Raw genomic sequence first — 26679 nt, 5'->3', positions numbered from 1 at the left:
GGGGGGGGGGCAGTTGGGGGCGAGCAGGTTGGCATGGGGGGGCAGTTGGGGCGAGAAGGCTGGAGGGGGGGCAGTTAGGGGTGAGCAGGCCAGCAGGCAGAGTGGTTAGGGGCGATCAGGCAGGCAGGTAGGTGAACAGTTAGGAGCCAGCAGTCCCGGATTGCAAGAGGGATGTCCAACTGCCAGCAGTCAGACATTCCCTGAGGGGTTCCAGATTGGAGAGGGTGCAGGCTGGGCTGAGGGATACCATTCCCCCCCCCCCCCGCACCCCCGTGCACAAATTTCATGCACCAGGCCACTAGTAGAACATGATAAATGTTGACAGAATATTGGAGGCAGAACGTTCAGATTTCTATTTCTGTGTTTCTAATTGAGGGAAATTAGAAACCATCATAGGTTGACCCTAAGATTGATAAATGGCATGGTATTTGCATAGTAATAGAAAAAAATGTATCAACAGGAAAAAAGAGAAAGTGAAAATACAACCAAATATTGATTTAAAAATTTCAGATATAACAATGACTTTTAAGACATAGGGTAACAATTCAGTAAATGTTTTAAAATTAATATCTTGAACACTTTTAATAGGAAAAGGAAAGGAGTATAATGGAAAGATCACCTATGAAGGATGAAGACATAGTTTGGATCTCATTTATTACCATTTGAGCAAGGTGTTCTTCATTAAGCAAGGGTTTGGAGTATGTTTTATCGCTGTGATTCTTTCTACATCAAACCTATTAAAACCCTGCTGGTGTGACTCAGTGGTTGAGCATCAGCCCATGAACCAGGAGGTCATGGTTCAATTCCCAGTCAGGGCACATGCCCAGGATGCAGGCTCAATTTCCAATGGGGTTGTGCAGGAGGCAGCCAGTCAGTGATTCTCTCTCATCATTGGTGTTTCTATCCCTCTCTCGCTCTCCTTTCTTTTCTCTGAAATCAATAAAAAACAAAAACTATTAAATTAGGAGAAAGAAATAATAAAAGCTAACAATTAATGAGAACTTTCTATATGCCAGCAACCATGCTAAGCACTTTATAAACAATGTCATTTACTCCTCACAGCAATCTGTGAAGTGTCTGGTATTGGAATTGTATTCCAATGAGATAATTCGCATGCACACCCACACACAAAACTGCTTATACAAAGACGTTTTAATATGTTACAGTGAAAAAGAAATCACACAGATATTAAAATGCTGGGAAATACTTAAAAGTACACTGTTTCCTTATCAGTATGAGGAATGGTATATTGCCATTAAAATAGAGAGACTTGGAAGGTATGTGGAAAAATTTCTTACCACACATGGGCTATCAAGAAGAGTGTCAGCCATGGAAAATGGTACATGTACAAAGTAAAGACCAAAACGGTATATAGAATCTTTAAAGTTATTCATGTTTTAATGGTGTTTTTCACTTCATATTTAATATTTATTTAAAATGAGAAAACCTGTGGGACTTCCTTAAACTGAGTTTTGTGAAAATTTAACTCTGCATATTTCTTTAAATTGGTCCGAGAGTTTTTATTTGATTTATATTGCAAAATTGATCTTTAAATGCTTAAATAATGACCACCCAAAACACAAATAATACTTGATTGCTGAGCATTGTAGAATTTGGTTCTTCATGATAAGGCAGTATATGTGGGCTTTGACACTCCTCTATTAACTCTTTTTATATTTAAGGTAGTCTCTTGATATTTTTTTTGTACTGTAGCAATTAGTAAAGTGTCAGTAGAGAATTGATTAGTACTGAGAGGAGAGGGGGAAATGTGTTTTATGGCTCTAACCAAAAGATTACATTTTGGATTCAATTAGTTGATGAGACACTACATATCACCCAGAAGTCCGTGTGTTTTGACTTTCTTACCACTCAGATATTCCCTAGGCTCTCAAAATAAAAGCGTAGCAGCTAACTATTATAGCTGTGCTGGGACAGGGTAAATTTGCTAATTTTGCTTTTATCTTGGTGTTTAAAGCAAATATTCATGGAGTACTGAAGTGGGACCTGTGTTGAAACCACCCTGAAGAATTAAAAGTGCTGCCTGAAGGAAGAGCTTTTTCCTTTGGACCACAGTATTGATTTTGTACAAACGAAGCAATTTTTTGTTTCTTACTATGAGAGTTCTGTTTTTAATTCAGGCATTCATATGCAAATATTCTAACCCAGTGGTCGGCAAACTGCCTAGCAAGCCACATGCGGCTCTTTGGCCCCTTGAGTGTGGCTCTTCCACAAAATACCATGGCCTGGGCGAGTCTCTTTTGAAGAAGTGGCGTTAGAAGAAGTTTAAGTTTAAAAAATTTGGCCCTCAAAAGAAATTTCAATCGTTGTACTGTTGATATTTGGCTCTCTTGACTAATGAGTTTGCCAACCACTGTTCTAACCATATCTGGTATTCCTGTATATAACTGTTGCAATAATTTCACTTACTCATTCAAGAAATACCTATTAAGCATCTGTTGTCTATAGGTCACTGGACACATAGGGAGTTAGTAGTGAATAAGACATATGATCCTTACTCTCACGTTAGTTAAAGTGTTGGGCAGGGGACGAGGCATGAATTGATGATCATCACACAGATTCAGGGGTTGGCAACAGTAGATTTACAGTTTTGAGTACACGAAACACAGTTTATTCTTGTATTTATTAATCATTGTATTTTCCATATGAACAACTGTAAACCTACTTTTGCCCCCCCTGCAATTATCAGTGCTATGAAAGAAAGTCACAGGATGCCTTGAGTATATAAAACTTAGCATCTAATCTAGTCTATGCAGAATGGCGGGATATTATTAGGGAAACTAATAGTGGGTTGATGACAGATCATACAGGCCTGTCAGGCCTTGTTTGGGGGATTTGGATCTTGATCCTGATAGTAGTGGCAAGTCATCTGAAGGTTTGTGTTGGGCATTTGGAGAAGGAAAGTGATATCAGATTTTCACGTTGAAAAAGTCAGCCTGCTTTTCTATGGGGAATGGCTTGATGGCAACTGGAACTGATGCAGTGAGGGGATGTTCAGTAATATAGATGAGAGGATGTAAGCTCTTCCAGTCCCAGGAGCTTTGAGAGCTGCAGGCTTTGGTGCAGACCCGGCCAAGTCCAAGAAACACACCACCCATAAGTAGTCCCCAAAATGGCACAGAAATGGCATCAAGAAACCCTAACCATAAAGATATGAGTGTCTTAAGGGTATGTACCCCAAGTTCCTGAGAAACATGTGCTTTGCCAAGAAGCACAACAAGTAAGGCCTGAAGAAGATGCAGGCTGGCAACACCAAGGCCAAGAGTGCACATGCCGTAGCTATCAGGGCCCTCGTAAAGCCTAAGGAGGTCAAGCTCAAGATCCCAAAGGACAGCCGCAAGTTCAGTTGACTTGCCCACATCACTTACCCCAAGTTTGGGCAATGTGCTCGTGCCCACATCTACAAGGGTCTCGGGCTCTGATGGCTAAAGTCCAAGGCCAAGGCTCAAACCAAGGCCCAGGCTGTAGCTGCAGCTTGGTGTGACCCCTGGGCTGCTGTCTGCATGGGCTTGGTGTCCTCCTGTGCTATTTGTTCAAAGGAACCTGAGACAGGATCTGTCCCACAAAAAATATATATATATATTATAGATAAGAAGATTTTAAATTGGCCTTCAGGGTGATGGTGGAGGTGGAGCTAATGAAGTTAATGGATTCAAAAAATATTTAGGAAGCAAACTTAACTATAATTCTACAAAACTTTTAGAAATAATAATATAATTATGTGAAGTTGTTTTTAGGAAAATTAATCTATTTTTTTGTTGAAAAGGTGGTTTTAAAGTAGCCATTTATTGTCAGTGGTAACAACCTTGCCTAAAAGTGCAGAATTATGCGTTTCTTACTCTCTTCTTTTAGTGACCAAGAATTTAACTGAAAAAAGATTAGCCAAATCATCAGAAATGTCTCCAGTGCCTATGAGGTCAGCTGGCCAAACAGCTAAAGCCCATTTGCATCAGCCCCACAGAGTAAGCCAGGTTCTTCAAGTGCCAGCTGTTAATTTGCACCCCACCAGGAAGAAGGGGCAATCAAGAGAACCTGTCACAATGAGTGAGTATTCACAATTAATATCACATTCATTTAATTAAAATTCCCAGGGGAGTTGGAATGAAAAATAATTAATGTAAGTGCTTAGGAAATCAGCTATTATATTTTGTGGAATATAATCATCACTCATGAATTTTAAAATGTTTCATTTTGCCTGTAGGTATTTGATGACACAATACATATTTTAAATGCTAACATTGAGATTCCTATAATCATATCAACCGAAAACCTAACAGCAATACACTTGGGTACTACAGTCAAAGGTGCAGTTAATCAATTACATAATGCAAATAAATGCAACCTGTAAGAATGAAGTTGCTTATTCTAAAAGTGACTGTATGTTGGTTTTTCATTAAAGACTACTTCTGAAAACCCTAGTTAGAAGACAAGAACAGCATGTAAAGTACATAAAGTATAAGCCATACTTTTTTCCCCTCTGTTAAGCCAGGTAGACATTATCAAAATTACTTTTATTTGTGGTTTTGACAATGTCACTATTTTAGCTTTTAGATGGGAAGCCCTAGTTCCTAGTATTATTACTTAGTCTATGCATTATATACAGGACATATTTAGTAGAACTTGTGAAATGTGAATGTAATTTGATTTTGTTTTGCGACCCAAAGTTGAAAAGAAATGTCTCTACCTTTGCCAGTTGGTAACATTGACACACAAACAGATAATTAATAGAACGAGTTTGCTCTTATGCCAGGGGTCTGTACAGAACCTATAAAACAACAGAAGAGGGAGAGCTTTTAGGGCTGGCAGCAGTAAGGTAGAGTTTCAAAGAAGGTTTTTTGGAGATAACACCTAAGCAGAGCCTTAAAAGATAGATCAGGAAAGAGGTAGTTAGGCAAAGATTCCAGAGAAGTTGCTTCAGGCAGAGGAAAACCTTGGTATCTCCAAGGAGCTAAGGCAGCTGCCTCTGGGTACTAAGCTGTAGGAAGAGTGTTGAGACAGTCATAATTAAAGCTGACACTTACAGAGCATTTACTGAGGGTCAGACACAGTTCTAAGCACTTTGCTAACTTTATATATTATATTCATTTAATCTTTATAAGAACCCTGTGATAGGAACTACTCTCACTCAGCAGGGGAAGCCATAGAGGGTCTAAGTAACTTGCACATTACCAGGAAGTGTTGGAGCTGAGAGTTGAGCTGAGGCTAACTGGTACAGAGTCTTTGCTTTTTAACCACTGTGCCAAACAGCCACCAAGGATGAAGAGAAGTGAAGTCATAAGCATGCTGAAATTGTAAAATGGCATGCTAAAGGGAAGTTGCCAGTGGGCAGCTATCGAAGAGATTTGAGTAAGGGAAGGTCCAGTTCATGTTGGAGAACAAGAGTAGGGGGTGCAGTGAGACTAGAGATTGAGGCCTGAATGGAAAACTAGTATAATAATTAACTGGAAGTTGCGCAGAGCCTGAACTAGTTTGGAGGATATGAAAATGAAGAGAGAATTGGATGCAAAATTGAAGTTGATAGATTTGTTTGTAGGAGTAAGAAATGGGATAGGTCTGGTTCTGGCTCCTTACTTGGATGTCATCACCCGAGATGCATTATTACATGTACCAGGTACTCCCCTTCCCTCTTGTTGTAATATGGCCGTTATCTATATAATAAATGCATTTATATTAAAACTAGAGGCCTGGTGCACAAATTCATGCACGGGTGGGGCCCGCCCCAATCAGGGCCGATCAGGCCGGCTGGGGGGAGGGGCCCCGGGCAGTTGGCAGGCTGGCCCTGACCCCTGTCGAACTCCTGATCAAGGGGACAGTTTGCATATTAGCCTTTTATTAAATAGAATGGCATTATTAAGTAAAAGCAGTGTGAGTTTGCTGTAATTTGAATTGTTTCAGTGTTATAGGACTGCTTGTTACTGCGGAATCCTTGTCAAAGTTGGGCTTACTTTACTGTTGAGTACAGTGTCAGTAGCTCTTTGACATTTCTTAGAGATGAATGTAAAAATGTGAATATAAGGAAACCATTGCTAAGTTTGATCTATACTAAACAGGACCAGCTGCTGGACAAGAATAATATAGAACTTTGCAGGAATGTTTCCAGTGGGCTCCATACTATTCTTCTATAAATTCATGATTCTTTCTGTTGTCTACTTCTCTCCTGTAGTGTGAATTTAGTGCTCTTGAAAAGGGCTGGACTGGCAGCCCTGCAGCCTCTTCTGTATTCCCACAGCACAGATGCACCACAGGTAGTCACAGTGCCAACATCCCTACACTGCTCCTGTCACATGCCTCGCCCTGACTTGGAGAGGCCACCTCTAGAGGGGAGGGAAGAGTTTGAATCCATGCCTTGTCTTATTAAGACTTCCAACAAGTGTGTCATTTGTGGGGGTTGGGACTTAGACTGTGAAATCAATTTCCCTTATGTCACAAAACAAAAAAGAACTATTATAATCTGGTCTGTGCTGACTGGCTGAATTTGAACAAATAACTAGAGGTGAGAATCTCTGTATTCCATTACCCAGTCATTTAGTCCCCGTTTGTCATTTACACATTTCAATTGAATACACTAGCCATTGTGTATCATGGCTTTAGTTGTGTAGTAATTTAGGCAACTACTAACATTTAACTGTGAAATGATGCTTATTTTGGGGGCTTTATTTTTAGGTACAAGTTCACCTCAGAAAGTTTTAGGAACAACTGAAGAAATGAGTGGTAAGAAACATTCAGAAGACACTGTTTCCATGACATCGTCCTTACATTCCAGTCCTCCTGGATCTCCTCAAGGTTCCCCACGCAAAGGTAAGACGGCGGAACAGTTCAAGCTAGTTCTTACTTTACCAAACAATACTTTGTAATATATTTTGTTTTTCAATCTGTCTTAATAACAAAATGTGAAGGAAAGCATAACTTCTGATTCTTTTTGAACTTTCATGTTTTGGATTGAATTGTTCATATACTTTCCAGGTATTAGGTAGGACTCCTGTAAGAATTCACAGTTGCTTTGTTCTGTGCATATTCTTGATGTTGCTATTCAAATTTCGCATTATTTAAAATTTCTGTGGAGTATTTTAAAATAAGAATTTCTACAAGAAATTGTTTTTAACCAACAACATTTAGAAAAAGAAACTGCCGGGGCTGACCAGCAGACCCTGAATGACAGATGAATGATTACACTGACACATGTTTCTGTGAAAGAGAGGTTAAGGGGCTGTTTTGCTTTAGGAGCAAATAGCCCTGTTCGCCTGCCTCCTTAGGCTTTTATTGTAACAACAGCTTGAACTAAAATTAACCTCTAGATACAATCAGCAGGGTAAGCATCCTTGAGAAAACACCTACATCTGTAGTGTCTTTCAAACAAGGATGTTTTGAAGTCTAAACATAAACATAAAGATTCTAGTAAAACACCCAGGGGCTCAGACTTGTTTGGAAAAGTCAAGCAGTGTCCCCAGAGGCCTCTGGCCTTTCAGAGAATCCTCCTTACAGACTTTCCAACCAAGTCCCATGTTTCCCCACAAGAAACAAATATTTAGGTTAAAGCATTCCTTTCTTTAGTAATGGAATATTAACTTTTTATTAATAATGATTTAAAATAACCAATACCCCATGGATTTTTACATTTATATTTATATAGGACCTCTTGAGGTAAAAAATCTGAAATCACTCTTGTTCATTTGCATGTTTTCGTAATTCAGACTAAGCTGCTCTTGAGTAGCCTGGGCAGTGCCTGGAGATGTCACTATGTTAGCATGTAGCATTCTAAATGATGTGTGTAGATTTTACATTGGCCCGCCTACACTCTGGCTATACCCTGTGGGAAAAGGCTCCTTAGTCCTGGCATTGTCTTCACTGATGTAAAAGAATTGCATCTTGAAGTAATCACAGTGCAGGGTAGTACATGACCAGGGCAGACAAGCTTATGAATTTTAGCAGGAAGAAAAGTTTCCAGAGCTTTCTTCAGCTCCTGTGTCCTAAGATTCATCTCACTTTTAGAGGCCTTTTCTTATTTTCACTCCCTCTGTGGCAGCAGTGTGGTACAGTGATATCAGACCTGATTTGGATCCTGACTCTGTCCCCTCATATTGCAGAGTCACTACAAGCAACTGATTTATAAGGTCAGGTTTCCTATCTAAAATGGGGGGGAAACCACCTATTTTAGGGAACTTATATGAGAATTGAATGAAATAACATATATAAAGGCTGATGCATGGTAAGTGTTCAGAAAATTGAATGTCTCCTCTTTCCCTGTTTCTACCCCAGGGCAACATAGCTCCATAGCTGACCTGCCCTTTCCCCGTTCACATTGCTGAGACTGGCCAGAATTTTCATTCGGATTTTACTAAGAAAAGCTTTGTAAAAATCAAATAAGACAGAGTATATATAAAAGGTATATTAATAAAACACAAGTTTCTGATCCTGTTGTGTGTAACTCATACATGATTTTGTGAAGCTCGCGGTTCTGCTTCATCGCTTTACTGCCTCAGTGGTCCTTTCAGGTTGGAGGAATGAAACTGGGAGCAGTGCCAGTCACACAGATGGGCCGATGGACAGTGCCTGTACGCCTCAGTGCTCTCTGAGGAACACCGTTACAGCCGCCACCGCGTCGGTGTTCAGAAGTCCCACTATAGACAGTTCTCTAGCCAGTGTGACTTGTGGGAGAGGTATTAGGAACAGGAATTCCCCTACTGCTCTTACTCCCAGCTGAAAATTCACTCTCACTACTGGAAGAGGGAAGTCTTTCCTCCATGTGTCCTCCCATGCGTGACCACCAAGCAGTCCTGATGTTTATTGTGAGCCTGTCATAGTCATGTTGAGAATCCTTAGGAACCTGAAGAAATTTTTTTCTTAAACAATTTCCAATTGTTCTTACATGTATTCCTTTAAAACCCCCACGGAATATTTCTGTATATTTTCATAGACAGATTTTTGCCTGTAATCTTGACTTGAACAAAAATGCTATTAAACTAAACATACATTATTAGGATCAGTTCCTAGTTTTTGCTAAACTTTGGAATTAGTTCTTTGTTTTCTAACAATTAAGAAAATAAGCCTATCTTCATATTTTTTACAAGGAGATTACACAAGTAAGAACTTTTTAATATATTATTTATGTATAGTTGGTATACAAAATTATACTAGTTTCAGGTGTACAGTACAGTGATTCGATATTTGCATACCTTTCAATGTGATCAGCCCCCGAATTTTAGTAATCATCTGTTGCCAGGCAAACTTATCACAATATTATTGACTATATTCCCTTTCACCTTTTTCACCTATCCGCCCACCATAAACAAGTAAGAACTTTTAAAAAGTGAGAAGTCAAGAGTCCTTAACCTTTATCTTCCCCAGTGTTGAAAGAAGGCAACCTTTCCACCTTGGAGTATAATAGGATCAGAAATTGTGCTTTATAACATTTATTGTATATACTATTTGTATGTCCTATCTGATTTTGCTAAACTTTTTCTTAGTAGAATGACTGAACATTCTAGAGATAGTTACTTTTAAGAAATATTTTTTAAAATATTTTCGCTTATTTCCATTACCAGCTTATTCTGATCAAGGTAGTCCTTATCCTGTGTTCTGTCTTGTGATGACTGCTCTGTAATGCTATATAGTAGGCTCTCCATGCACTAACTTATATGTGGCTAGATTTCAATTTTTCAGATATTATCAAAATGTCAGGTTTTTTTCTTTTCTTAGGTGGTGGGGTGGGATGTTAGAATTTTTAATAGTGAACTGTTATATAAACCAGGCTAATTGTGATTAATTGGAAAGAATTAATTGACCATGACAGGGTTTTTGCATCTCTCCCTCCAGTTGGCAGTATCATATCTGACCACAGCATCCTGCTGCACCTCTCAGGGTCTACCTCATCCCCTCCCAGTGAGTCCAGCACCGAGATCAGTGGCCGCAGCTACCCCGGCATAGGTGGGGTTTACTTGCAAAAGAAAATCCTTCAAATTACCAGGAGCACAGCCAAAAGAACAGACAGGACCAAGAAGGCCACTGAGGAGAATAGAGACAGGACAAGTTGTGAGAACACAGCCAGAAAAAGAATGACATCCCCGTTTAGAAGATTTAGGGAAAGAACTCTTTCAAGGGAGAGACTAGCCAACAGCAAAAAAGAGGACGCAGATCACAATCAAGCTACAGAAAGCTCTGAGAAAGTGAAGGATGTTGGAAGCAACATCAAAGATGAGAAAGGGAGTGACATCTTCAATTCCAATAGCCGAGGCAACAGTAACGCTTTAAACTGCTTCTATACGCGATTCAAGTCTAAAAGGAGGAAGACACTCTGAAGTTCTTTACTTAATTTTAGTGTTAAATTTGTTTTATTTATTAATGTAAATGGAGTTTAAATTAAGTTATTTGTCAAACAAAACTTAGGCAAATAATTTAGTAAAATACTATTTATAAGTATTTTATGATTAGTGTTACAGATCTTCAAGCAACAAAGTCCTATTGAATTAAAGTGCCTTATTTTTCACATGTTATTTTATTAATGTTAGTAAACTTGATATTCTTATATTCTGTAGTTGGCTTTATTTCCTACCAGAAGCAGCTGGGTCTGTGAGTAAAATAAGTAGAGGAGGCTTTTTAGGAACCAGTATTTACTTTCACATCAAAACCCCAATAGTCTGGCCAATGTAGCTCAATGATTGAGCATTGACCCATGAACCAAGAGGTCACAGGTTCGATTCCTGGTCAGGGCACATGCTCAGGTTTCAGGCTTGATCCCCAGTAGGGGGCATGGAGGAAGCAGCCTATCAGTGAAGTTCTCTCAACGATGTCTCTATCTCTCTATATCTCTCCTTTCCTCTCTCTCTAAAAATCAATAAAAACATATATTTTTTAAAAAAGAATAAAACTCCCAATAATGATCTGATCAGACAGAACCTTTACCTCAGAGAATTTTATTGCTATCTTCTTCCTGCAACTACTCACAAGCTAAAGGAAAAGGAAGTGTTTGGGAGGCAACAAACTGTATCTTGTCCACATACACTTCTTTTGTCATCCACTTTTCATATATGATTAGAGGAGGAGGAAGAGATGGTCTAACATAGCAGGTCATCTGGGAAACCTGTAAGACAATATAGTTACTCTGTTCCACCACAGACCTCATAAATTTGAATTGCTAGAAATGGGCCCAAGAATGTGTGGTTTAATAAGCTTTCCAGGATTGTTAAAATTGATTATATTTACAAAATACTGAATTAATTAACATAGCAATGTTATCCCCTAGGCTAAAAGAAATTATTGTTTTTATCTTTTGAGAATTTTTAATTTAAGTTTATTTTTTATTACAGTTTACATTCAATATTATTTTGTGTTAGTTTCAGGTGTACAGCATAGTGGTTAGACAATCATATACTTTACAATGTGCTTTCCCCTCCCCCCAATATTTCCTGTACCCACCTGGCACCGTACATAATTATTATAATATTAGTGACTATATTCCCTATGCTGTGACTATTTTGTGACTACCAATTTGTACCTATTAATATCTTCACCTTTTTCACCCAACCCTTCCCCCCATCCCCTTTCCATCTGGCAATCATCAGTCTGTTCTCGGTACCTATGAATCTCTTTTAATTTTGTTTAAATTTAATTTATTTACCACATCTTGAAACTTGACCAGTTAATTCCTGATGGGCACTGATAAATAGTAGTGACCCCAGATCAGAGAACTGGAGTAGGAATCGAGACTGGCTTGTGCCTGGCCCCATAAGCTAAATATAAAACACATTTTCTGGGTCTTAATTTTTCTCTTTGAAATAGTTAATGAAACTGCTTAATGTGGTTATTGTTCAACACATTTTTAATGACTTGAGTTATATGTATGTGATTATAAAGCCTATAATTCTTGAGATTCCCAGGGATTGAACCAAAGGTTATACACCTATTGAACCACATTCTCTCAGTGAACAAGAAGATAATTGTTTGCTTCTTTGAGGCCTGCTCCTTGCTGGGATTACTATAGCATTTTCTTTTATTTCTAGGCAAAAGAAGTTTGGTTACTTTTCTAACACTTAGGAAAACCAGCTCTTACGTACATTTAACTATCAGGCTGCAGATTTGTTTTGGGATCCTTCCACCTCACTCCATCTCCAGCCCTTTATTCCAAAGAATGCAAAAGAAAGCCTCTCTAGCTATATCTGCTGTGCAGTAAGTCATAAAACAATTTAAAACAGGTACATGCTGTGTTTTTTCATAACACATTCTTATGTCAGTTAGCTGTTCAATAATAACATTCTGCAAAGTTGATGAAAAAAAGAAAACTAGGTATAAGATTAAATCCAAATCTAAAACCATTTTTTTAAAAAAATACTAAAACAATGGCTTTCAACTTGGGGCAAGACTACTTAGGTGACATAAGCAGAATATCTGGGTAAGTATATGTAGTTTGAAAAAGCAAAAATATTTTTTCCCTTGAGTCCTGACTCCCCTCTCTCACCCCTACCTCAAGGTGGTATATAGACACTCAGGTCAGGCCATGAAATATTTATGTTAATCAAAGGAAGGGACATAGAGTTAAAAAGAAGTTGAGAAACTCTGGATGTCTACTTTTTAATGCTTTCTAATATACTTAAAGCCTCTTGTTTTATTAGATGCTTGTAACTCTGTGAGAACCTGGGGCAGAAAGTTGGACTAGTTTCTCTAATAATGGACTTTTATTTTTTTATTTCTTGAATTTGGGGTTGAATTGAAATGGTGTGGGTAGGTAAGTGAATGAACATGTAAGGGAATGTCCTTTCCCAACCATATTCCCCCACCTGTGTTTTAGCTTTGTAGTTTGATCACTTGTCTTTTCTCTTCAGGTTACACACTTACACCATCAGCTAAATTGGACAACTTGTCTGACTCCAGCCATAGTGAGATTTCTTCACGGTCCAGCATTGTGAGCAATTGTTCTGTTGACTCCATGTCTGCAGCTCTGCAGGACGAACGGTGTTCCTCCCAGGTTACAGCGGCCCCTGAATCCACTGGGCTGTTGGAAAGGACAGAGCACTCCTCAGGGACAGGAGACCATCATCAGCTTGGCCCCGGGTAAACATCCTCGCCTATATTTATATCATAAAACCTAAGCCAAGTGGCCACTGCACAATTTTCCAGCACTACCCCGTGGAGTGTTTGCAAGAGGATCCTTAAAAGAATATGAAGGCCAAGCCTGTATTCTCTATACTGAATATGCAAATAAGTACTATTTCGAAATATATATGGGTGCTCATTTCTTAAGTGTTACTGAATTCAAGTTAACTTTCTATCACATGCATCTTTTCAATCATTAAGAACGAAAAGTGAAGTTGTTTTGATATGGGGACCTGGCTCTCAGGTTAGAGATGGTTCAAAAAGATTGTGTAGTGGGAGATACCTAGTGTGGTACACACTGTAGACAGGTTGGGGGAGTAGGGCGTCCTTGATCCTTAGTCTCTGAAAGTGTGATTTAAGGAGTAAGAATTACCAGCTAGCAAAAGAGTTTAACTCTTAAATTTCTCATTAGAGTCAAGCAAAATGGAAATTTTTGAGAAAGTTGATTTTAAATTGGTAAATATTGTTAGATCTAGTATACTTTAATATGAAAAATGTAAGCTGTAGTAAAATATTACCATCATATTTGTAAAGGCTTCTAAACTATGATTTTCTATGCCAAAGGTCAGTCTTTCTATTAGTAAATATTTTAGGTTTTGCAGGCCATAAAGTCTGTTGCAACTGCTCAACCTTGTTTGCCAGAATAGCCTTAAACAATATGTAAACAAATGGGCACGTTGTGTCCCAATAAAAGTTTATTTACAGAAAACTGGCAGAGGACTGGATTTAGCCATGGGTCCTAGTTTGCTGGCCCCTGCTTTATACTATAAATTGGGGGTTCACAAACTTTTTTTTTTAAAGAGCTAGATAGTAAATATGTTAGGCTTTGCAGGCTGAATATTATCTTTATCTCAAATTCTTCTTTTTTTAATTACTTTATTGATTAAGGTATCACATATTTGTCATCAACCCCCGCCCCCCGTTCCCTTCCCAAACCCCCCCACACGCAAGCCCCCCTCCCCCTGTTGTCCGTGATCACTGGTTAGGCTCATATGCAAGCACACAAGTCCTTTGGTTGATCTATCTCCCTTGTCCCCACCCTCCCCTACCTACCCTCTGAGGTCTGACAGTCTGATCAATGCTGTTCTTGTTCTTCAGTCTATGTTGTTCATCTTTTCCCCTAGATGAGTGAGCTCATGTGATACTAGGAATACACTTATAGGAACCGAAAATGAGACAAGCAATAATAGTTATGCTGAGAGGCAAATGAATCAGTCTATAGTGAGTTTCTTTCTGGGCCAACAGTTCTTTTGAGTCCCGGTTTCTATGTCCAACAGTTGCTAATGTGTTCATAACAGCAATGATATTTCAGTTCTGGATGGTGGACAAATGGTGGTATTGCAGGTCCGACCCTCTCTGGTTTGGTCCTGGGCAATCTGCAGTGACGCATATCTGCTGACTGCTAGTATGGCAAGGCATCGTCAGCGTCTTCCATCTCTGGACTGTTTCTCTTCTGACTTCATGGCTGGAGCACTCCTGTCAATTCCTCTCTGTTGCAGGAATCCACATGTCTCGTCAAATTCTTTCGAGTATTTTGTTTTATTTAAACCCTTTAAAATGTAAAAACCATGCTTTGTTCCAGACCATACACAATGAGGCTGTTGGCTGGATTTGGCCCATGAGCCTTAATTTGGGGGTCCCCTGCTGTAAATAATAGAATTCATTTAGTAGTAGGTAGTTGGGAAAGTTGTTATTTATTTAGTGTTGTACTCAGCTGACCTCAGAGGTACACTGAAAAATAAGCTAACCTCAAAGGTGCATTCCTGTAGCTGGGAACTCTTAATTCTGCATGCATAAAGAATATCTAGCATTATTTTGACCAAAAATGAAAATGTATTCTTAATTTTATTCATTTTAAGACACATTTTTCATTCTCGTTTAAATTCAATTCAAGAAAAATTCTGAGGAAGCCTTGCTAAGTGTTTGTGTTTCTTCAGTGTATGTTTCTAAGCTAAGTATTAACATTAATGCCAATAGAAATTTAGTGATGATTGATGATAGGTCATTTTTTTCCACAAGGTTATTTTGGCATGAACTCTTATGGATACACTAGAGGCCCTGTGCACAAATTCGTGCACCAGTGGGGTCCCTCGGCCTGGCCTGCAGGATCGGGCCAAAACCGGCTCTCCGACATCCCCTGAGGGGTCCCAGATTGTGAGAGAGCGCAGGCCAGGCCAAGGGACCCCCACCAGTGCATGATCGGGGCCAGGGAGGGATGCGGCAGGTTGGCCAGCCGGGGAGGGACCATGGGAGGGCTCCAGGGTGTGTCCGGCCCCTCTCACTCAGTCTCGATCGGCCGGACCCCAGCAGCAAGCTAACCTACCAGTTGGGAGCATCTGCCCTCTGGTGGTCAGTGCACATCATAGCAACTGGTTGACCAGTCAACTGTCTTCCCCCTGGTGGTCAGTGCATGTCATAGCGACTGGTCGACTGTCTGCCCCCTGGTGGTCAGTGCACATCATAGCGAGCGGTTGAGTGGCCTTAGCACATCATTAGCATATTACACTTTGACTGGTTGAACAGACAACCGGACACTTACTATATTAGGCTTTTATTATATAGGATGTTCTGTAGTCTATTGGATGTATTTAATACTTGAAATGGACAGAAGAAAGGTTTTCCAGTAAGCCAGTAAATTACTTTTAATCTTGTATCTTCAATTTTAGGTGGACACTCTCAAAGCCATCTCCAATCAAGAGTTTAGCTGTCTCATCTTCTATGAGCAATGAAGAGATTTCTCATGAGCACATCGTTATAGAAGCAGGCGATAGTGGTCGTGGAAGTTGGACTTCCTGCTCAAGCAGTTCCCATGACAACTTCCAAAGCCTTCCAAACCCAAAAGGCTGGGATTTTTTGAATTCCTATCGACATACCCATTTGGATGGCCCCATTGCTGAAGTTGAACCCACTGACTATGAGTCCTATTCCTGTCCTAAAGGCTGCTCCAGAACTTGTGGTCAGTGTAAAGGAAGCCTAGAGACTAATCAGATGAGACAGAGTTGGGCCTCCTCCAGTTCTCTTTCTGACACGTACGAACCAAACTATGGGACAGTTAAGCGGAGAGTGTTGGAGAGCACCGCAGCTGAGTCATCTGAAGGCTTGGACCCCAAGGATGGCGCTGACCCAGTTTATAAAACTATCACTTCAAGTACAGAAAAGGGCTTGATTGGTAAGTTCTGTGTTCTCTGGTGCATCTGTGGCATTTAGAGATTAAGGGGTAAAAATGGCATTGGGACATCTTGGTTTAGAATTTTATTGTTGAAAAAATCCCATCTCTCCAACTCCTCTTCCCTCTTCAAATAAATTATTTTTTTTAAAGTTCATGATTTCTCAGGAACTTTGGAACAGGTATTAAAGCCTATTAAAATGAAAAGGCTGGTATGAAGGTGTTTAATTAAGCGGTATAAAGGTATTTAATTGTTTAGAGTTTTTTTGTTCATTGTGGAAACACTGCATTACTATGCAATAGTAATAAAGGGATTATACTCTTTGTCACCCCATAAATTGCTATGCATACATGGTAGAAACTTTCAGTCTGATATTACTTTTAGGTAGTGCAAGTGAGAAGAAATGTGATAAGGAAATCCAAAGCATTTTTTCAGAATACTCTCCTGAAACACATCATGGGTGCACAAACTCCTGTTTGTGGATTCTGTTCTAATTACACACAGCTTGCTTGGTCTGTTCTTTTAATATTCAAGCCATCAACTACATTTTTTCCATTCTTCCTTAAATTATATAAATATGAATATAACAGCTCCGGTTTTTCTATTTATGTGGAATGACTGACTATACTTTGAATCAATTTTATCATAATCAACTCAATTCTATAGCTTATGATGTCACTTGAAATTCTTAAATTTCAATTTAATATTTATTAAATATTAATATTAAATTTAATGATTTTTATAGTACATCTATAGCACATTTGTTTTATATTGGTCAAATTAATTAGTTTTTATTAAATTACAATTTTGGGGTGACATTGGTTAATAGGATCACATAGGTTTCCGGTGTGGGTTTCTGTTACAAGATTCTGTTTATTGCACTGTGTGCCCACCACCCAAAGTCAAATCATCTTCTGTCACCTTATACTAGGCCCCTTTCATCCCTAACCCCCCAACCCTTCCCTCTGGCAACCACCACACTGCTCTTTGTGTTCACAAATTCAGTTTTATTTCCCACATATGAGTGATATCATATGGTTCTTAGCTTTTTTTGCCTGACTTACTTCACTAAGCATAATATTCTCAAGGTCCATCCATGTTGTCGCAAATCGGGGTATTTCGTGTTTTCTTATGTCTGAGTAGTATTCTATTGTATATATGTACCACATCTTTTTTTATTTTTATTTTTTTTATTGATTTGAGAAAGAGAGGAAGGCCGAGGGAAAGAGAGATATAAATACCAATGAGTGAGATACATCAATCGGCTGCCTCCTGCCCGCCCCCCACTGGGGATCAAGGCCACAACTCAGGCATGTGCCCTGACTAGGAATCGAACCAATGACCTCTTGATGCATGAGTCAGTGCTCAACCACTGAGCCGCACCAGGACCACATCTTTATCCAGTCCTCTATCGAAGGACACTTTGGTTGTCTCCATGTCTGGGCCACTGTAATGAACATAGGGATGCATATAACTTTGCGAATACATGTTTTTTAGTTTTTCAGGTATTTTTACCTAAGAAAGGGATAGCTGGGTCGTATGGTAGCATTATTCTTAATTTTTGGAGGAGTCACCAGACTGTTTTCCATTCCAATGTAAAGTGTACCAGTCTGCATTCCCACTAGCAGTGAATGAGGATTCCCTTTTCTCCACAACCTCTCCAACACTTGTTATTACTTATTTTGTTGGTATATCCATTCTAACAGTTGTGAATGAGGTGGTATCTCATAGCTTTGATTTGCATTTCCCTAATTGCTAGTGAGGTTGAACTTCTTTTCATATATCTGTTGGCTGTTTATATATCTTCTTGGGAGAGGTGTCTGTTCAGGTCCTCTACCCATTTTTTGATTGGGTTGTTTGTTTGATGTTGGGTTTTATGAGTTCTTTATATATTTTGGTTATTAAATCTTTTTTGGAGCTATCGCTTGCAAATATCATCCCCTATTTGGTCTTCTGACTCTTTGTTTTGTTGTAGGTTTCTTTTGCTGTACAGAAGCATTTTAGTTTGATATAGTTCCATTCATCCCTTGACTTTGGGGTCAAGTGCATAAGATGTTCTCTACAACCAAAGTCCATAAGTTTACTACCTGTGTTTTCTTCTATGTAATTTATTATTTCAGATCTTATATTTAGGTCTTTGATCCATTTTGAATTAATTTTTGTACATGGGGACAAACTATAATCCAGTTTCATTCTTTTGCGTGTGGCTTTCCAATTTTCCCAGCACCATTTATTGAAGAGGCTTTCTTGACTCTCTTGTATGTTTCTGGTTCCTTTGTCAACAATTATCTGTCCATATACATGTGGGTTTATATCTGGGCTCTCAATTATGTTCCATTGATCTGTGTGTCTGTTTTTCTGCCAATTACCATGCTGTTTTGATTATTATAGCTCTGTGATATAAGTCAGATTGCATTATTGAGTGGGTTTTTAGTTAATTTATTTTTTGCCAAGGGTTTTTTTTTATTATTAAAGTTTTATAGATAACCATAGGCTGGATATATAAACTTGAGTGTGAACGGGATATGATATCCTTCTTGTCCATTTGGGATAATAGATTTTTAAAAATATTTTATTCTTTCATTTCTAGATGACTGGTCAAATTACTTATATTTTTCACTCTTTTCTTTCTTTTTTTTAAAAAAATATGTTTTTACTAGAGGCCCGGTGCACGAAATTTGTGCACTTGGGGGGGGTCCCCAGCCCGGCCTGCCCCCTCTCACAGTCTGGGAGCCCTCAGGGGATGTCCTACTGATGGCTTAGGCCCGCTCCCTGTGGGTCTAAGCCGTCAGTAGGCCTCCCTCTGCAGAAGGCAACCTGGCTGATCAGGGGAAGGCGCCGCCCCCATCATCCCACTGCTGCTGCCAATGCTGGCCACCGCAGCCGCCAAGGTGTTTTCATCAACACGGACTCCAGTCCCTTCACCATGAAAAAATGACAACTTTCTTTAGGCATTTTCAAGATGTCTCTTTCATAGGATATGACATTTCTTTATTTCTTTTTTTTTTATCCTCACCTGAGGTTAGAGAGCGTGGAAGAGAGAGGGAAAGACAGAGAGAAACACCAATGTGAGAGGGACACTTTGATTGGTTGCCTCCTGCATGAGCCCTGACCTGGGCCCCAGCCAGGGAAGAGCCTGCAGCCTAAAGTAAAACAGCTAAATTGGATACAATCTGGCTAATGTCCTATAGGACAGTGGTCGGCAAACTCATTAGTCAACAGAGCCAAATATCAACAGTACAATGATTGAAATTTCTTTTGAGAGCCAAATGTTTTAAACTTAAACTTCTTCTAACGCCACTTCTTCAAAATAGACTCGCCCAGGCCATGGTATTTTGTGGAAGAGCCACACTCAAGGGGCCAAAGAGCCGCATGTGGCTCATGAGCCACAGTTTGCCAACCACTGCTATAGGACAATAAAACCATCACTTTTTGAATTGGTGTGTCTTCTAGACAGAAATTAGTTATATCTTTAAAAGCCTAAAAATTCTTTTCATCTTCTCACTTTGCTGATCATTATATATAATTTTCCAGGGCTGTAAAATGTCAAAATATATGGAACTTATTTAATTGTAAATAGTGTGTCAGAGTTATGTGTTTCATAGAAAAGGAAATGATCTTTCTGTGGGCCTCTAATGCCCCAATTATACTGAAAGGACTTGCTGTCAACGTTTTACTTCGAGCCTGTGCTGGGCCACGGCCTGTGCTCCCAGGCTGCTTGCGGGGCTGCCCTGGCCTCTTGGGGCCGGCAATGGTCCCGGGAGCCTGTGGGCATGGCTTGGCGCCACCACCCTCACCTCCCGGGGCCAGTGATGATCCCGGGAGGCTGCAGGCTTGGCGCCCGTCCTGGGGACCCAGGCCACTAGGCGCCGCCCTACCCCCAGCCGCTTGGCGCTTGCATATGCAAATTAATCTGCCATCTTTGTTGGGTTAATTTGCATACTCATTCCTGATTGGCTGGTGGGTGACACGGAGGTATGGTCAATTTGCATCTTTCTCTTTTATTAGTGTAGATTGATTTCAGAGAGGAAGATGAAGAGAGAGATAGAAATATCAATGATGAGAGAGAGTCATCTATTGGCTGCCTCCTGCACGCCCCTTAATTGGGGATCAGGCCCACAACCCAGGCATGTGCCCTGACTGGGAATCGAAGCGTGACCTCCTTGGTTCCTAGGTCAGTGCTCAACCACTGAGCCATACCGGCCAAGCTTGTCTTTCTTCTTTTGACATCATCTTCATCTCCTCCTCGTTCCATCCTCCACAGATGGGAATGAAAATCCTTTCTGACCTTGATACTACATGCAAATTTTACAGTTCTAGAAATTTAGTTATGGACAAACTTGATCCTCTAAAGGGAGAATTAATATTAGAATTATTTAATGGTTGTTTTTTTAATTTGTTCTGCTTATATGTAGTTATTGTTTGTGTTTTAAAAGTCACTTTTATGATCAAGGAATTCAGAGCCTTTTGTTCTGTGGGTTCTGTAGGCTGGTCTTAATTTCATTTAAGGAACTTCCACTCTGAGTAACCTATTTCTGATGCTTTTGAAGCTTTACCTTAGTCCCAGGGTTTATAAACTTAGGGAAAAGAATTTTAAGTCACCATTATTTTTAGCGTCCACTGAAAATCAGAGAAACTTGATTTAAGATGGATTTCCTAAAATTATGTGTGTTTTTTCTTGTTCACTTAATCACAGAGCAAAAGTTAGAATAAGGCCCTTAAAGGAATTAGCTCCTCTATACCAGGAAAGTTAAAGTTGTTTATATGCCAGAACTGACAACTTAGTCTAGCCAGGAGTACCATAAAACAGAGGGAAAAGGAGAGCATCCTTAAAAAGAGGGCCAAAAGTGATTTCTGTGAAAAATCCATCTAGATATTTAGGGTGGACTCCTAAAATGTTTGTGACTCAGTCATCTTTGGGGTTACTATTCCTTGAGGAGTTTGTCACACGCTTCTGTGATTTGAGGGCTGAACTGCCGAAGGAATCTGTTATCTGTCATCTCTAGTTACTAGAACAAATCCAGACTCATTCTATTTAATGTTTATAAAACCTAATGTAATACACATATTTTAAAAACAAGTTTAAATATTATGTTTATTAAGCTTTTTAAAAATGTTTTTAATCTGCTATCACTGTATTCAAATATACATATTCATTGTGTCTGTTTTTAAGTTGTTTTGTCATTGTAATAAGTTTCAGTATTTTAATTTCTTATATTTTTCATTAACATATTCATTGCTTATTTTTCATGCCAGTGTACTGTGTCACCTCACCCAAGAAGGAAGATAGATATAGGGAGCCACCTCCTACCCCTCCAGGATACATGGGGATTTCTTTAGCAGACCTAAAGGAAGGACCCCACCTACCCCTAAAGCCTCCGGATTACAGTGTGGCAGTGCAGAGGTCAAAGATGATGCATAACAGCCTGTCCAGACTGCCATCAGCATCTCTCAGTAGCAACCTCATGACCTGTGTTCCATCGAAGATTGTAACTCAGCCTCAGAGGCATAGTTTGCAGCCATCCCATCCTAAACTAGCAGATGTGGCTGATGCAGATAGCGAAGCAGACGGTATGTTGACAAACTCCCTTAACGGCTCTTAAATGAATTGCTGAACACATTAAACGGCCTTTATACTGGTATTTTACATCATCAGAAATGTTTTCTTAAATGCCTCAGAAATCTTTGTTAAAAAAAAAAAAAGAAATCCCTAAATATGATGGTGTGTTTTTTGTTTTGTTTGTTTTTTTTATTGATTTCAGAGAGGAAGGGAGAGGAGGAGAGAAATAGAAACATCAATGATGAGAGAGACTCATTGATTGGCTGCCTCCTGCACACTCCATGCTGGGGATCGAACCCACAACCCAGGCATGTGCCCTGACCAGGAATCGAACCTTGACCTCCTGGTTCATAGGTCGACATTCAACCACTGAGCCACACCGACTGGGATGATGGCCTGTTTTTTATTTTTTTTATTTTTATTGATTTCAGAGAGGAATGGAGAGGGAGAGAGAGAGAAACATCAATGATGAGAGAGAATCATTGATGGGCGTGCCCCGAACCTGGGACCTTTCAGTCCGCAGGCCGACGCTTATTTACTGAGCCAAACCGGCTAGGGCGATGGCATGTTTTTTAAATGAAAGAGGTCAAACCGCTTGATTGTGTGCCCAGTCCCCTTCTTCCAACTTAAATGGCGTATTCTTATATATGACTGATAGCAGCTCAGTCTAATTTTGAGAGGAGGGACTTGACATTGTTGGAGTCATGGTTTACATGAATGTATGGAAACTTGAAACTGAAAGTGTCAAAATGCAAAATTATTTGAAATCATGCTATTGGTATAGCTCCTTTTACGAGCAAAATCCTTCATTGACTTGGCAGCTGTGGTTTGCTTTATTAAAAATAAATGACATTTTATCCTCTTAAACAATAGAGTAATAAAGTAATTAAAAAGAAGTTATGAAATTCTAGTTTACTGTCAGCTTTCAGTGTGATCAGAACTCATAAATGTCATTACAAGAAAATCTGGACCTTGATAGGATCATTGAGAGGATTTCTTTGTTGAAATTGACTCATTTTATAACATATCTAGGTTATTCATAAATATGCTGATCTATCACTTAATTGTATTTTTATTATTTTCAGAAAATGAACAGGTGTCAGCAGTCTAGCCTTTGGATGGCCCATTTGACGTCTGAAAAGTCCTGGAGGAAGAAGTGGGCAGAGCCAGCTCATGGTTCCACAGGCCAGCAAACAGCACCCGGCTGCTGCTGCTGCTGCTGCTGCTGCTGCTCCCCAGAGGTTCCATTTCCTGTCCTCTGAATCCTGCCTCCTTTCATTAACCCCTGCAGATGCGCAGTCTCCTCAGCTATGGATGTTGTGCCTGGATACGTCTTCACTTTGCACACCAGACCTGCCTTGGGACCAAGTTACTAGAACAAATCCAGACTCAGAGTCCTCCTCCTGTATAATATTGTATCACTATAGGTTTTCCTTTAACAAGTTATTTTTAAAATAGTAGTGGTAGTATTTTCAAGCCATAGCTTGGGCTAATGGACAAATTCAAAATGTCTGCCAATATTGAGAATATTCTGGTGTATTTGAAAAGTAACTTATTATTTGAAGTTTTGTGGGTTTTGTATTTGGAAGCTCTCATTCGCGGATGTTTGTTTGAGACCATAAAACTGTCTCTGGTCTGACCAAACAGAAGTCGCCTTTGTAGGGTGATATGCTTGATCTGTATAGAACTTCAAGGATCTAGCATCAATGCGTGTCAGGTCTCAGTCTGAGTGGAATTGGACTGAGTGGAAGTGCCCATTGCACTTGAGGTGTAGGAAGAAAAATACTCATGTGCTGGTCTCGATTTGGAAGGCCAAATGAACTGCCACGGGGTTTCTTACCAGTCCTTTGGGGAAGGGAGGAGCAATCCTAATTTCCAAAGAATGAAATGTTTATGTTAAATAATGTATACTAAGGCTTTTTGAACTTAAATTCATGCTGCATCTAACTAAAAGTATAAATCCAATAAATAGAGAATGGGTTCTAGAGCATTCTACTCCATAGAAACCCAAAACTAAAAGTTTCTCAACTCAAATATGGAGTTCTTCTTTAAAGGATGTGTCATCCTTGCTGGTGGGACCCTGAGGACGAATTTAGCTCTGGGCAGTGCTCTGATGCACCCTCCCCATCTTGGGGCCTCCACAGCTTGGGGCCCGCTGATCTCCCAGCTGCCTGCAGGAAAGCTCATTAGCTCATGAAGGTATATAATTGGTTGAAATTTCTGTGGGGGAAACAGGCGATAGAATTGTGGAAATGAATTATCTCTGGGTTCCCAGTCTAGCCTAAGACAGAAAGGAAATATATATTTTTAATAGCCTGTTGGGCATGGCACTCTTGGGTATTTATTTTAAGTTTTAGTGATTGTTTAGTGGACAAGCTAGACTTTCCACATTTTTACAAATAAAATATAATGTGTTCTCTATCTTACATTTACATTTTTAAATTTGTTTTTTTAGTGTAAAGGCAAGTGAGAGCTTAATAAACTTCTGTGGCTACCAAAAAAAAAAAAAAAAAAAAAGCCAAAGCTATTGACGTGCACTACCCAGATCAGCTTGGAGCCAAATGGGTTTACCTCTGCGTGCTGGTCCACACGTAAATGTATAGGGTTCAGTGTTCATGACTTCCTTTTAAGTGTGTGCTCGTTTTCCCCAGCCGTGTCGTCCCTGTCTCGGTCCCTATGTTCTGCCTGTCCCCTTCAGTTTAAAATCATAAGTCAGTTCCAAGTGGTAAATGGCAGTGGTCCATCTTTTCCATCTAAGCGATGTTTCTTCATTTTAGGAAAAACAGCATATCTGAAAAATTCCCCTGGGCAAAATAATGTTAATCTGAAACATAAGCCTTAGAAATAAACCCCAGGTATGTTAGAATGAGGCTAATTGGCTCCATAGCTTTCTGGGTCCATTGAAATGGAAAGTAGCCCAGACCAAAATCCTGGTTTGAAAGTCACACTGTTGTGATTTGACCTGTAACAGACGTTCTCTGATCACATGTATTTCCTTCACTGATTTGCTTCATTGTTTTCATGTCCAAAGTGAAATATATTTTTGCTATAACCATCTTTTCATCAAGGTTGGGTATTCTCACATTTTACATTCATTACCCTGGAAAAATGTGCTCTTTGCACAATGTCTGTTTATTTAGCGGGTCTTTCAATCCAGTGGGAGCTTTACACACCTTTGTCCTTAGTGGTGTCAGTAACATCTTGCACAGAGAGTTGGAGGCTTGTGGTTTTGTTCTTGCACCTTGTAGCTACCTTTGTTTCATCGAAGCTTAAACTGTATTTGGATCAGCTGATCACATTGATCAGGAACTAAAGCCAAATGCTTTGTAGTGTGATATTAATGTATCCCTTAAAATCATGGAGTTTTGATTTTTATATTTTATTTAGGGTACATTCCTGCCTTCTCGTCACATGACAAGAACAAGAGAAGCCTTAACCCGTATTTGATCCATTTCTAAATCCCCATTTGCTTTTGTTTTTATTATATAAATTTATAACTTTAATAAGACTCATGCCTTCATCCCACCACAATTCTGAATTTACCAGGACTACTAACTAAAGCAGTAAATCCGTGGTGCAAACTTTTGCCAAATTAGTTTTAGTATAGGCTCTTCATGATGAAAGACTTGCAGAATTAGTAAATCCAGTACATACTTCCATAAAAGTTTATTGTAATTAATAGATTTTTGCTCCCTCCAAATGATTACTTTCAGTATGATTTTGGGGAGGAAAAGCCTTAAGCGGTTTTTCATGAGGGTGGTAAGTCATGTCACATGTGCATAGCCTCCTGGAGGACCTCCCGGCTGGACTGTGGCAGTGATCCAGGGGGTTAACCCCAAACGAACCTAATTTTTATAAAGTGTTTCCTTCCCTGCAAAAGAACAGGAGAGTGTCCTTGTGTATTTAAAACAAGGATTGTTACTCTGATATGTTTTAAATTTCTAAAAAATTAGATTCTCAAGTAGATGTGTCGTTTTAGAATTACCTTAAAAGCTAGAACAAATGGAGAAATAAGTCTTCAGAAAAGTGTCATGGGACATTTTCAAATTTAAACTTGGACCCCAGTTCATATTTAGCTTTTGTTGTACTTTTTAAAGGCTTTTTTATTTTTTATACACAGAATGCAGTTGTACTTGATCTTTCAAAGTGAAACATGAACTTCAACAAGAGACAAAAACAAAACTGCACAGTCATAAAAGTTCAATAGCAATTATACTGCACAATTCAGTGATTGTCAAGTTTCCTGTAACAAGCAATGTTTGTCTCCTATTTTGATACCTCTTAAACTTATGTCTTTTAGAAAGACGGTGCCTCTGTATGCTTTTTGTATTTTTACTGAGTGTAAATATTTGTTATATTTTTGGTTAAGAGAATGTAAAAGTACCATTTATTATTATCATATCTACTAATACATTGGTGAAATCAATAAAGAATCTACATTAGCCTTCTCTGCACTTTATTGCAAATGTTACGGCAGCAGATAAAATAATTACACTGGCACTCAGAGGGCCAGTCTAGGACCCTCATTGGTGTGAAGGCCTTATTTTTTAAGTCTTCAGGGAAATTTGAATGGTCCAACTATATTATAGTATCTGTAAAGCACGGAGATAATTAGTTTTTAAAACAATATTTAGTTTATTTGATTACAAACCCAATAACAATGGCTTAAACCCCGTTGGGCTTGTTTTTCTCTGATACAATGACTCCACAGTGACTCAGGGTCCTGACCTTTGCACTTTGGGCATCACTAGTGTTTCATGAAGGAAGGGCTGAAGGGGAAAGGTGCAAATGAGTCTCTATTAGCAAAACAGTTTTTCTGCAGCTCCACTTGCATATTTCTGCTTACAT

General features: G+C 39.3%; 1 protein-coding gene across 5 annotated transcripts in view; it reads left to right on the top strand.

Annotated features, from left to right (window-relative positions):
- The window catches only part of RAPGEF6 (Rap guanine nucleotide exchange factor 6), a 181531-nt gene extending 155260 nt beyond the window's left edge, over positions 1-26271 (top strand). Inside the window, exons 24-30 of one of the 5 annotated variants that reach the window (XM_079773202.1) lie at positions 3871-4062; positions 6682-6816; positions 9832-9942; positions 12834-13062; positions 15771-16273; positions 21528-21842; positions 22917-26271. In XM_079773202.1, the coding sequence (XP_079629328.1) occupies positions 3871-4062; positions 6682-6816; positions 9832-9942; positions 12834-13062; positions 15771-16273; positions 21528-21842; positions 22917-22942 (1511 nt within the window). In that variant the 3' untranslated portion in view covers positions 22943-26271. The other 4 variants (XM_079773200.1, XM_079773198.1, XM_079773199.1 and 1 more) reach the window with 4 other exon arrangements.
- Positions 26272-26679: the final 408 nt, after the last annotated feature.

Source organism: Cnephaeus nilssonii (assembly GCF_951640355.1).
Source record: "Cnephaeus nilssonii genome assembly, chromosome: 5".
Classification (NCBI taxonomy): Eukaryota; Metazoa; Chordata; class Mammalia; order Chiroptera; family Vespertilionidae; genus Cnephaeus; species Cnephaeus nilssonii.
The sequence above is the reverse complement of the archived record's forward strand: the minus strand, read 5'-3'. Positions and strand labels throughout refer to the sequence as shown.